We start from the raw sequence: 14,166 nt of genomic DNA, 5'->3' as shown, positions 1-14,166 counted from the left end.
CTAAAACAATACTTTCATCTCTATGAGCACAAATAAAACAACTGTCAAGATTAATCACTTTCGCTATGTTTTTGTTTGAATGCTCAACATCAGTTGAAGCCATTGCAGTCAACACAATAGGCCAATCGCTTATTAAGGAAGAATTCAAGTCACACTTCCACGAGTGGTATGCTAAACAGGTCATGGACGCCATTATGGAAAAAGATATTACTGGTGACGATCAGTGCACATTATTAGTAAAACTTGCAACCTCATTAATCAAGTAAATTCACGCTGAATGGATAATTGCAGCTCATGTGACAATGAGTGAAAAATCAGACCTAATTATCAGTGGTTTTGAGAAAGCCAGACATGTTTAGTTTAGCAATTTGGGGACTATTTACCTGAGAAGCATTTATGAGTACCATGAGACTTGATTGACATGATGTTCAGTGTATCCCCTAGGGGTGCAAGACTGAGAGTCAAAAATCTCCTTGGTGTCAAAACTGGTGGTCAGACTGAGTAAAAAACAAACTTTGGTATTGAAACTAGGGGTCATATTCAAAATTTGGGGGTCTCTGAAGCACAAGTGAGGGTAAAGGGAAAACACTGATGTTGATACAGTGGCTTTGTCCAAAAATCTGTGAAGTGTGGGTTTTAATAATCTGCTGTAATTAGTGTATATACATAGTGTTTCATTAATAATAGTGTTTCAAGAAATAGTTATAGTATTTTACAGGATTGTTGTTCTTTTGGATTAAAAATGCATGGATTAAATGAAATGTGCTTTTGGAAGGATTTAAATGTGTGAACCAAAGCTGTACTCGAATGAAGGATCAATTCAATTTGAATAAGTATTAAACTTAAGTTTCATATGCTATTATTGTGTATTATGTTTTCTTTCATTTTCAGTATTACTATTGTTTGAATATCTTATGCTTTTTCTCTATTTTCTCTCTCTTCTTACCTCACATATCGATTTAAGGCAGTGAGTGTAAAATTACAGCTATCGGATACCTTATCGAATGAGTGCAGTGAAACAGTATGTAATGATTTATAATTCTTGTTTCAAAAGGTTAAAATAAAAAATAAAACAAACACATGTAAAGCTAATATTTAATTACCAGATTACAGTATTGACCTTGATTTATCAAATACTAGTATCTGTGTTAATCTCTAGGAATGAAACACTAAGAGAACAAGGTGGGGGGGCATCATCCTACGTGAATAATTTTTCGTTTTGGATTTAAATTCTTGGTTCGGGGCAACAACAAAAACCACGAAAATTGATGATACTACAGTATGTGCTAATGAAGTTATTATCATTTAATGATTTTCTTGTCCTGAGAGCTAATACCTGTTATCAGATTATATGTTTGTACTCCTGATTTTCATCATAGTCGAGCAATCGTTGGAGTGGAATTCTTCACTCTATTTCAACTTTGTTGCTTATTAGAAGGCATTGGATAGCATGGTATGAGAGACATTCTGGAAACTTCTTCGTCACTACAGCATCCCAACCACACTGGTGAACCTGATCAAGAATGCTTATAATGGAATGTCCTGCAGAGTCGTTCATGTAGGACAGCACACAGACAGCTTCCTAGTGCGGCCTGGCATGAGGCAAGGCTGCTTGCTGTCGCCATTTCTCTTCCTTCTCACCATCGGCTGGATTATGAAGATGTCCACCAATTGGCAGAGAAATGGGATCCAGTAGACATTTTGGAGTTAACTGGAGGACCAGGACTTTGCCGATGACCTATGACCTAGAGCTCTTGCCCCATTGTCAGCAGCAAATGCAGGACAAGACCGACGTACTGGCAGCCACATCAGCGCAGGTTGGCCTCAACATCCACAAAGACAAGACCAAGATCCTCAAGATCAATTATGTCAATAACAACCCAGTCACACTGCGGGGAAGTCCCCTGGAAGAGGTGGAGTCCTTCATGTACCTGGGCATCATTATAAACCAGCAGAGTGGCACAGATGCAGGTGGCAAGGCAAGGATTGGAAAGGCGAGAGCAGCTTTCATACAGCTCAAGGACATCTGGAACTCCAAAGAAATTTCCTTGACTACCAAGATCAGACTGTTCAACTCCAATGTGAAGTCAGTCCAACTGTATGGAGCAGAGACCTGGAGAACCACCAGACCTTCATCAACAGCTGCCTTAGAAGAATTCTCGAGATCCGCCGGCCAGACACCATCAGCAACACCAACCTGTGGCAGAGAACCTCCCAGCTTCCAGTGGAGGATGAGATCAAGAGAAAGTGGGGTTAGATAGGACACATCCTACGTAAGCCACCAACCATTATTACCAGACAGGCATTAAGGTGGAACCCTCAAAGCAAACAGAGAAGGGGACGACCAAGAAACACCTGGCGATGCGACCTTGAGGTGGACATCACCAAGATGGGTCACACCTGGAGTCAGCTCGAGGGGATGGCACAGGACAGAAGCCTCTGGCGATCTTTTGTGGGTGGCCGATACCCCGGCAGGGGTGACGGGCAAAACTGACTGACTGACACCTGATGAGTTAAGTGCTTGTTGGAAATAGGCTAAGTAAGCTAGGTTACATGATATGCTTGCTTGCCAATAAACAATACTTGCATGATAATGTTTCAGTGTTTTCTTTTACAAATAAAGAATTTTGGGAATTGTTTTTCATTTGGCTTGTAAAACTTTGTCTCTCTGTTCATGTAAATGTAATGTACTGCTGTTTGTGATAAATATGCATGTACACAAATATCCCCAGTAACTGGCACTAAATATTTTATATAAGTGAAATACTCAGGGGAGTTAGCAAGTCATGGATTTATGCTGCCTAATCAATTTAATGTCTGTCATCATTTGAGATTGATCCCTATGACCATGATGTTGACCATGTTTCAGACATCATTACAGATTGATCACTATGAACATGACTTTGGCCACATCCTAGTCATCATTAGAGATTGATCCCTATGACTATGACTTTGGCCTCATTCCAGTCATCATTAGAGACTGATCCCTATGACCATGATTTGGCCACATCTCAGCCATCATTAGAGATTGATCTCGATGAACATGACTTGGGCCACATCCAGTCATCATTAGAGATTGATCCCTATGATGATGACTTTGGTCACATCCCAGTCACCATTAAGGATTGATTCCTATGAACATGACTTATGCCACATCCCAGTCATCATTAGAGATTGATCCCTATGACTACGACTTTGGCCACATCTCAGCCATCATTAGAGATTGATCTTGATGACCATGACTTTGGCCACATCCCAGTCATCATTAGAGATTGATCCCTATGACCATGACTTTGGCCACATCTCAGCCATCATTAGAGATTGATCTTGATGACCATGACTTTGGTCACATCCCAGTCATCATTAGGGATTGATTCCTGTGAACATGACTTTGGCCACATCCCAGTTATCATTAGAGATTGATCCCTATGAACATGACTGTGACCACATTCCAGTCATCATTAGAGATTGATCACTATGACCATGACTTTGGTCACAACCCAGTCATCATTGGGGATAGATCCCTATTAACATGACTTTGGTCACATCCCAGTCATCATTAGAGATTGATCCCTATGAACATGACTTTGGCCAGATTACAATAATATATTATATGCAAGTGTTGATAGGAGCAAGCTCTGATATCAAGATTGTTTCATAACATAAAGAATGTAACAGGAAAATATATTTAAATATATTTTTTTAAATTATCTTAGAAAATTTGAAAGAATAGCGATATTTTTGTTTTTAAAAATGCTTGAAATTATTTTTACACTACCTATAGGATGTTGTGTTGTCATTATAGAATATGACATACAAAGATTTTGTTGCATGATAACATGGTTGCATTCAAGCCCATGTACCTGTATTAATTATCATTATATTTGTATGAAATAAACTTCATTATATTCAGGAGAGATTGCTCATTGGGAAACAGTGAACCTCAAATGTCAATTTTATGTTCAAAAGGATTCTATTTCACATTACATCATATATTTATTAATTTAACAGGGTATATGTTATATATTCATTCTTTATTCCATCAGACACTTTGTTTTACTTATCCAGGACTGAAGGGTGTTTAATGGTTTCATCAGTCTTTCAACTGTTTTTGTGTGTGTGTATATATATATATATATATATATATATATATATATATATATATATATATATATATATATATATATATATATATAAAGAATACAAATCATATGGCAAATAACAGTCATGTAAAGTTTTACATAGACAACGGCTTGTCAGTTTTATTTGTTTTTCTTGTCTATGTTTTGTATTTGCCTTTGAAAAAGACTCATTAAAAGTCGAAAGCACATAGGCTAGCTAGATACTAGTTTTGCACTGTTCTTAGTCAGTTTATAACATATATATATACAGAACTTGCTTATATCTCACCTTCCAAAAATGATGTAATTGATATAATAGTGATGTAATTGATATAACAGTGATGTCCAATTGTTTATATAAAAAATTACTTTGATATTATAATGTTTCTGCCAGAAGAACATCATGAAGATGATGATGCAAAAGTGCCTGAAGGAATATAGGTTGAACATATTTCTCATATTCTGCTTAATTAGCAAAATTTTCTGTATAGGAACCAACACATGGACAATTTTTGCCTTTTTTTCACTCAACACTCACCCACTCCACCCACCAACCCCACACCATAATATTATTGTAATTGTAATATTTTGCAGGATTTAAGCTGTGTGAAACAGCTTAAGGCATTACTAGAACAGAAGTGTCAAGAATGCGCCAAGGAGCAGAAGGAGAAATGGTTCAAGGTTCTGAATGATCAAGATCAACAGATTGGTTATCTTGTCAACGAGAGGTTCATTAATTTGCCACCCAATTTGGCAGTGCCAATATTTGAATCACTAGTGTAAGTTATGAATAATACTAAGTTATCACTTGTATCTGTCTTGGAAAAGGCAAGATTATTCAGTCATAATATTATCAAGTTCCTTTCTGTATAAATGAATTAATATCTGTTATTTTAACCCATCTTTACTGCCCCCCATTTGCCTCTTAGTTATAAATGAGTTAACATCTGTTATTTTGACCAGTTCTTACTCACCAGACTTTGCCTTTTGATTTAGAAATGACTTAAATTGTTATGTTGACCTGTTCTTACACACCAGACTTTGCCTTCTGATTTATAAATGACTTAATATATGTTATTTTAACCATTTCTTACACACCAGACTTTGCCTTTTGACTTAGAAATGACTTAATATCTGTTATTTTCCACCAAACTTTGCCTTTTGACTTAGAAATGACTTAATATCTGTTATTTTCACCTGTTCTTACAGACCAGACTTGGCCACTTGATTTATCAAGGGAATGAAATATCTTCAGTGTCATCATATGTTTGCTTTCACTTAAAATGTTCATGCTTACCTTCTTAAGATGCTTCCATTCAAACTGTATAATCTTTCATTACTAATTGCAGAATACGTTTTTGCTGTCATCTGAGCTCTAGAGAAGAATTTTATAAAATGTGTATTTTACTCCCAGGTTTTGTAATAATAATGCTTTTTTCAAAAACATTGGATCCATTTTATGAATATTGCAACTCTTGCTTTTTCTCGTTTATTATCTCTACTGTCCCTGATCCAGGCACTTGGTTAACTTGTAACTTGCATATCGTACAAGCATTATAAACAAATTTATGTGTTGACTTCATAGTCTTAAATTAATTAACAGAAAAAGCAAAACCAACACATTTAGTAAAACTGAATGAGTTAAAAAAAATGAAAATTTAAGCAGAACTTACAGTATTGGGTATTAAATCCCAAATAATTCTAAAAGTTCTATCACAAGTCCAAAAGTATAGTGTTCTGAACAAATTCCAATAGTGTTTCAGATGAATTCCAACTCTTGAATGTGTAGATGTACCATTAGTCTTGAATGTGCCAGTGTGATAACAGTCTTGATTTATCACAGTGATATGATCCATAATGTCTTTGACTTAAATAATTCCGAAATAGTGTTTTAGCCCATAATGTCAATGAGCACTTTGTAATTCCAGTGAATAATTTTAATAAATAATTCTCTCCAATTATAACTGAGCACAACTTAAAGGCTGGTATTATGATAGGAATGAAGAATTTTGTTTCAAAGGCACAGTAAGATGACCAGGATGTGGGTCATTTTATCATCAAATTTGTAAACACACTTGCTTCTAGAACATTCTAAACTTTATAAATAAGGCTAGACCTTCAAATCCAAAGTAAACATATATTTAAACAAAGGCATTAGTTAGGTAAGCCCAAACTCCTTCCCTCAGTTACAACCAAAAGTCAAGCACACAATGCAAATTAAACAAACATAACACTTATAATACTAGATTGAATCTTAATGATCCAGGCTGTAGGTTCGCTTGCAACTGGCACATCACATGAGTGTAAAGAACACAGACTGTGCTATTAAAAAAACGTGACTGTACTTAGTGCAGAACATTAAATTGGCTACATTTGGACTAAATTCTTGAAATGAAATCATTTTGCATAATTTTAACAAATTAAGAAGTGTTCATGCATTTTAAGTCATTCTTTTGGTGAAAAATCTGCATATTGGCTGCTTATTTAGAGATCTGTATCATGATTTGCCTAAAGGATCTGCTGATTATCCAGAGCTCTGTACCAAGACTGATCTAAAAGAACTGCTGCTTATCTAGAGTTCTGTACGAAGACTTGTCTAAAAGATTTGCTACTTATCCAGAGGTATGTACCATGACTTGTCTGAAAGATATGTACTGTTTATCTAGAGCTCTGTACCATGAGACAACAGATGTACTTCTTAATATCTAGAACTCTGTACCATGAGACAACAGATGTACTGCTTATCTAGAACTCTGTACCATGAGACAACAGGTGTACTGCTAATATCTAGAACTCTTTACCATGAGACAACAGATGTACTGCTTATCTAGAACTATGTACCATGAGACAACATGTGTACTGCTAATATCTAGAACTCTGTACCATGAGACAAGAGATGTACTGCTTATCTAGAACTCTGTACCATGAGACAACAGATGTACTGCTTATCTAGAACTCTGTACGATGAGACAACAGGTGTACTGCTAATATCTAGAACTCTGTACCATGAGACAACAGATGTACTGCTTATCTAGAACTCTGTACCATGAGACAACAAGTGTACTGCTAATATCTAGAACTCTATACCATGAGACAACAGATGTACTGCTTATCTAGAACTCTGTACCATGAGACAACAGATGTACTGCTTATCTAGAACTCTGTATCATGAGACAACAGATGTACTGCTTATATAGAACTCTGTACCATGAGACAACAGATGTACTGCTTATCTAGAACTCTGTACCATGAGACAACAAATGTACTGCTTATCTAGAACTCTGTACCATGAGACAGCAGATGTACTGCTTATATAGAACTCTGTACCATGAGACAACAGATGTACTGCTTATCTAGAACTCTGTACCATGAGACAACATGTATACTGCTAATATCTAGATCTCTGTACCATGAGACAACAGATGTACTGCTTATCTAGAACTCTGTACCATGAGACAACAGATGAACTGCTTATCTAGAACTCTGTACCATGAGACAACAGATGTACTGCTTACCTAGAACTCTGTATGATGAGACAACAGATGTACTGCTTATCTAGAACTCTGTACCATGAGACAACAGATGTACTGCTTATCTAGAACTCTGTACCATGAGACAACAGATGTACTGTTTATCTAGAACTCTGTACCATGAAACAACAGATGTACTGCTTATGTAGAGCTTTGTATCATGAGACAACAGATGTACTGCTTATGTAGAGCTTTGTATCATGACTTGCCTAAAAGATGTGATGGTTATATAATGATTTGTGTAAATGATGTCCTGCTTCTCAAGAGCTCTATGTCCTGGTTTGTCTAGAAGATCTCATGGATAGCTGATGGGTTATGTCTAAGAACTTTTGTTAATGGGATACAATCTCAATTTTCAGGAAGGAGATGGAGAAAGCTAGACAGAAAAAGATGAAGTATGATTTTAATTACTACCTGATGCTGTGTAAGTCTTTGAAGATGGCAACAACAGATGGTGGAACACAACAAGATATCTTCTTTATCAACTCTGAGGAGGAACTTTTCAGAGATGTAAGACATTGTTTTTTCCTTTTCCATATTGTCTTGGGAGTCCATTCAGGTTGTATGATTCATGCAACATTTTGTACTAATAGGACAGAAGGCAAGTGCCTTGTCTGGATTTGAATTGTCAAGTTGTCTGACATTAAAATGAATTTTAACTCATTTAGCAGAACTTTTCATTGTTTTCATTGTTTTTGATCATTTGTAAGGATTCATTGTTTGGATTTCACTGTGATACTAATGATCAGGCTGGCCCTGAATGAAAATGGTGCTGATGTGACCTCATATATGGCTGCAACAATGAACATATTGAACATTTTCCTGAGTGCATGATCACATCAACATGGTGTTTTCACCAAAATTCTTCTAAAGTGACTGGTGCGTCCTAAATCAGATATGACTTACACAGTGTCCATTTTGAAAATCTTATCACTTAAGAAAAGCAGATTTTGTTTCAGCACTCAGTAATTAAAAAATGTGGCCTTATCTTGAATTCCTGGAAATTCTATTCAGACAGTAGACATTTAGTCCCTTTTATGGACTTTTGTTACCTGAGCATTAAGCAGGCATTACGAATTAAAATACAGTCATAATCCTGTGTTTTTCTGACATAGATTTTGTTTCTTAAAGAAAAACATTAATGATTTTCTTAAATTTGAGGATTTCCATTTTAACTGGATTTAAAGAATAAAGCCACTCCAGTGTGTACAATTTTAAAACTAATTTTATTTTCTCATTGTGTTATTTCTACATCTTACAAAAATCCCAGTATCAGGTATATAATAAGCAATACAATTCAGAATAAACCTTTTTGATGAAAATTTATGAGAACTTAAGTGAAACACAGACCAGGAAAGTAAATGGTAAATGCTAGTTTTAGGTAGTATAAATTTGCTTGTTAAAATCACATTGGGTTGGGGGCGGGGAGGCATAGGAGGATTATCTAGTATAATAATAAATCCTTTCCCCATCATTTTATCTTTTTTTTATGTTCCAGGCAAGTGAACTAAATTTCAGCTACTCAGTGGCGGAGGAAAAAGCAGCGGTAGGGAAAGGAGGCTGGAGTTCTGAGGAAGATATGGATTCCTTCAGAACTGTTCTGCTGATTCCAGCAGAAAAACTGGACAACATCATACAGCGCATCAAAGATGAGCTGGCCACAACTTAATTCAGATTTCTTTGTGCCTTGACTGTGCATTGTAATAAAAATAATAATAATGAAGCACATTTCTATTCATTCATTCATCCCCACCACCAACAACAACAATAATTCCTTTTGTAATGCCACAGTGAAAAAGACGGTTATAGAATTTCAGTTCTAAACTACATATCCTTTTAAACAAGGCACTATCAGAGACCCTTGGTTGATCAGTATATTGGTTTCTGTCACTTTTCTTCTCTTTTTCACCTCCCTTGTGCTTTTTTATTGTCTTGCATGCGACAAATCTTTCAAAAGATGAGTCATAACTGGTGGTGCCAGCTGCCATCTATGTGGCATCATCATTTTGGTTTTTTAGTTTTGTTAAGTATATTTAATTTATATTATGTGGTTGAGTTTTGACCATGATTGAGGATGGCGTTTTGGCCTTCTGACTTGTTATATCTGAGGGTTCTGTCTGCCTGACTTTTCTCAATTTGTTAAAGATGTTTATTTGAATTTAAGCTCAAGGCCTGACCTTGTTTACGAGTTTATGAAATTTTTCCCATTAGAAATCATTAGTTTTCCAGAACATTCTGTTGTACCAAAGGTGACATATAAAGAGTTTTAGTTAACAATTATTCATCCCTATTTCGTATCAGACTTTTGGAAGCATAATCTGAGTTGTTTGGTGTGGTCAGTTATATTTTGAGAAAAATCATTTAATGTATTTAGCCATGTCTGTTGGGCTTGCTTTGGGAACAAAAGTACACAAAATATATCAGCTGACCAAGAAGGATGTCATTCGAGTGTCTCCCCATAAATAGAGGGATTAGCACATAATCTCAACAATTGTCTGTAGTACTTTCTCGCATGTGCCTAGAAGCACACACTCCACAATGTCTAGCATGTGTGCCTGGTCATCAGTTTAGCAATGCTAAGGAGTTTTCTCACCATGGGAAGTATACTTCAGCTACTTTTCCAATCTTCATTTTAGACAATTATTTGCACTTTAGCCAACTTCGTCATGCTATAAGCTTATTGACACCATCTTAATCACCAGCCCAGTGGTCTATAGTACTTTCAGTTCAGTCCAGTACTTATTATTTTATTACGTTATGTGGTCATTCCTGTGATTTCTTTAGACATTTTGCTTTAATCATAGCTTTCCCTTCTTATGTAATAGCCTCGCTTGGCGCTCAGCATCAAGAGGTTAGTGTTAGGACTTGTCGGCCTGGTGTCAGGTTAATGTGACTGGGTGTGACATCATGATACATGTCTGCAGCATGATGCCCCAGTGCTAGACATCACAATAAACTGCCACATTGCAGACATCGTAGCGATATGACTGAAAAATTGTTAAAGCTACATTAAACATTCAAATCACATCACATCATATGTAATACAATGTAGTTCAATGCGATGTTTGAACAATTTCACCTGCATGCAATTGTTATGCTTCAGGTGTTGACACAATAGGTAGGATTAAATGCATGGGGTACAAGCATATAACAAGGGCTTAAGTACCCTACCAGTAAAAGTGTATTTGGAAGGCCATACTTGTGATGTGTTTACTCTGGTCTGAGAGTGTATGGGTGACGCTCACTGCCAGTAGGTCTGGCGCAAGCTATGTGCCAGCAGTGCACTTGCACGGAGAGCCATTTTCAGAGGGGCACCAAATTGTGGAGGAAAATGGGGTGCAAAAATCGGACAAGGGAGTTAAAACCTTTGTTTCTTCCTCATAGGAAAGTCTATGTCTATTTAGGCATCAGTTGCCTAAGAGCCTTCATGGGGGGGTGACAATTGTCTGTTTCACACTGGGTGCCATTTTGCCTCTTGCTAGCCCTGTTTGTCAGGCAATTAACTCTGGTAAATGAGAGGGCTAAAAAGTACATGATCATGGATATGGATGACATTAGCACTGCTGCCTGCCTTGACTATTTCCTTTTGACTGATTAATTCCAAATTAGTGTTTTAGCTTGGCAAATCAAAAGAAATTTGTAATCCTGGTCATAACAAGCTTGACACCAGCCATGCCATCACCACTGCAACAGAACAGATCTACATTACAATACCAGTTGAGGAAGTACAGTTGCCCATCTGGACTAATGGTAGATAAATCAACAAAGAAGCACTCCAATGCTAGTTATGATAATCTTTTCTGGAGACAGCAGTTGCAGTTTTTAACACCAGACACAAACCGGCTATGGATCACACCTAATACTGCATTGCTTCAACCTATGCATTTGACCTCTAAGACTGGGTGCAGTGATCTACAGTCTTAGTATACCAAAATTCCAGAAATAAAGAATAATAGCACCCAGCAACTAGGTTAAGCCAGTTCCAGCCCTTGCATTGGGTATGGTGATCTATTTCCAAATTATATTCAGTCTACAGTGCCAAAATGTTTTCCACACCTTGTCTAACTCTGGTTCTGTCAGAGATGCCAAGTATAACTGGATCCAGATTTGGTGAGCCATTCTACCACAACCTCCAGTTGAAAACCCATGGAAGAATTGTGAATAGGTGCAAACCCAAAGTGGCCATGGCAACTCCTAACCCCTGGTCTTTGGCACTGCACAAACTATGTGCGAACCAGTATGTATGCACAGTATCAACCTGTGCCTTCGACTTCTATGACCGTGTATGGTGATTTATAGTCTCATTGTACCCAGCCCAGAATTACAAATGATAAACCCCTGGTACCTGGTCCATGCCTGTTACAACAACTGCTTTGGATGGATGCAGTGGTCTATTTTCCTAGTAAGTCCAGTCTACAGTGCCAAAGACATAACACCAGACAAATACCAACATGGTGCAGAAGGCCATCAATTCTTAACAGTTTCATACATATCCTGGTAAAGGATGTGGTGAATGATCCCTTGATAGCTGGTACTGGACCTGCACATCACGAGTGATTCCAGCTCCAGCGGATGATCCACCACACTAGGACCAGGTATGGTGCATGGCGATCCATCAAAGTTTCAAGTGCATCATTCCCACCATGTCCAGTCCAGATTCTGTCACAGATGTGGAGTAACTGTCACCAGAAGCATTTTACCACATAACCCATTAGCAGACCCATTAAAGTATAATGGACTGGCATCAGACAGATCCATCAGTTTTCACCTAGTACTGGCTACAGCAACTCCCCATTCCCAGACAACTGGTACTCATCCTGGCTCTTTGATGATACTAACAATGACTGCCTGGAGATCACTGTGCACTGGCCTAGATATGCTTTGAGATTATTTCACCATCCCTGGCACCCTGCTTTGCCAGTTTAGTTATTACTACATTTGCATATCAGTTCATGAGTTTAGGTCTCTCACCACCAACATTACTGTCACAAAATGGATGAATTGATGGTTGGAATGCTACTTATGGAGAATATAGAGACAACACACACACAAAATTAAGATGATTTAATTAGACGATGAATAGAAAAAGAATATACTGCACAATAGTATCTTTAAATATTGTCTATTCTTAAAGTTCTTAAGAGCATTTTATGTTCAGTGGTACTTCTGCACTGAATTATTATTCACTGATTATAAATGCCCTCCAATGGCTTCTTCACTGCATAGATATGCCCACCAATGGCTCCTTCATTGTGTAAGTGCGCCTTCCTATGGCTTCTCCACTGTGTAGTGAATTATAGGATAATTCTTGTGACTGGGGCTCCCATGTCCGATGTTCTTTGGACATCCTGGGTTTTATCTGCCCTTGCTGCAGGATTCCATGCCTAGATTAACTCCTCCCTTCTCAAACCAGTCCTAAGTGGTTCATGTGACTGGGGCTGTCATGTCCCAACGTTCTTAGGACATCCTGAGTTGTCCACCCTTGTGGCAATATTCCTTGGTTAGCATAATCTTCCTTTAGCAGTCTCAACCTGGCCTTATCTCTCCAGGTTGGAAGCGGCTAAAAAACAAAGTTTGTTTTGAATCGTATATTATCGGGTTAATGTGTACATTACCTAGAATGACTGATAGTGCTCTGTTTTATTCCAGTGTTCTTTTTATGTTGTGTCTATGGTTACTTTTATCTCTCTACACTAAACGAAACCTGACATTTTATGAATGACAACAAAAAATATGAAATATTTACGTTGCAGCTGAACTATCCAAGTAGATTATAACATAAAAGCATAGTGTGTTCAATGTACTAGGTGTTGTATACTTGAATATGAATTCCAATCAATATATTTGGTAAACATAATAGTCTGTAGGTTATAAACAATGACTTATAATAATATATTATGTAAGTTGTGAAAATGGTCTAGTTGAAAAAGCTGTAATGAACAAAGCAGAATCCTCAAAACACTTCTCCTATTCTATATAAACAAAAAAACGGAAAAAAACTTTACCTCCAACACTCAACAGCCATCAGGTCGTAGGACTATGTCTCTAATGACCTGAATAAAGGGCTTTCATGAGTGGGAATGGGCCCAACACACACTCATGTTAACAAAGAGTTGATTTCAGTCCGTTATGACTGTACTAGGTGTCAACCCAAGCAGTAAGTAATGCCCGTTGCAATTGGTCACAACAATGAAGTCACATCGGGACATCTAGCTTTAGGCGGGTGGAAATTGTTCCACATCTCCACTGTTATATGATGTGCAAGAGGGCAAGGAACTCAGCAAGCCAGCCATGGATGTAGTGCAATCCCAAGAACGCCAGCCCGTACTTAGTCAAATTTAGGCTATTACTACTAATGGACAATAAAAAATGCCAATAATGTGTTAGCCACCCGTGCAATTGGGTCAAATCAAAACAAGTTGTAAAATATTCCTACGTCCTAACAATTGTAAAAATTCTAGTACATAGTGTACATTGTAGATGCCCTACACATTTTTAATAACTAATATGTCTGA

At 37.3% G+C, this 14,166-nt stretch overlaps 1 protein-coding gene across 1 annotated transcript in view; it reads left to right on the top strand.

Annotated features, from left to right (window-relative positions):
* Positions 1-9,374, top strand: part of LOC149795528 (protein BCCIP homolog) — a 35,444-nt gene extending 26,070 nt beyond the window's left edge. The window contains exons 5-7 of the mRNA XM_089965335.1: positions 4,716-4,900; positions 8,011-8,161; positions 9,150-9,374. Coding sequence (XP_089821461.1) covers positions 4,716-4,900; positions 8,011-8,161; positions 9,150-9,320 — 507 coding nt within the window. The 3' untranslated portion in view covers positions 9,321-9,374. The remainder of the gene's footprint in view (positions 1-4,715; positions 4,901-8,010; positions 8,162-9,149) is intronic.
* The last annotated feature ends 4,792 nt before the right edge of the window (positions 9,375-14,166 follow it).

The sequence above is a fragment of the Sinohyriopsis cumingii genome, chromosome 7 (genome assembly GCF_028554795.1).
Source record: "Sinohyriopsis cumingii isolate HCF-2022 chromosome 7, ASM2855479v2, whole genome shotgun sequence".
NCBI lineage: Eukaryota > Metazoa > Mollusca > Bivalvia > Unionida > Unionidae > Sinohyriopsis > Sinohyriopsis cumingii.
Note: the sequence above shows the minus strand (reverse complement) of the source record. Positions and strands in the feature narration are given on the sequence as shown.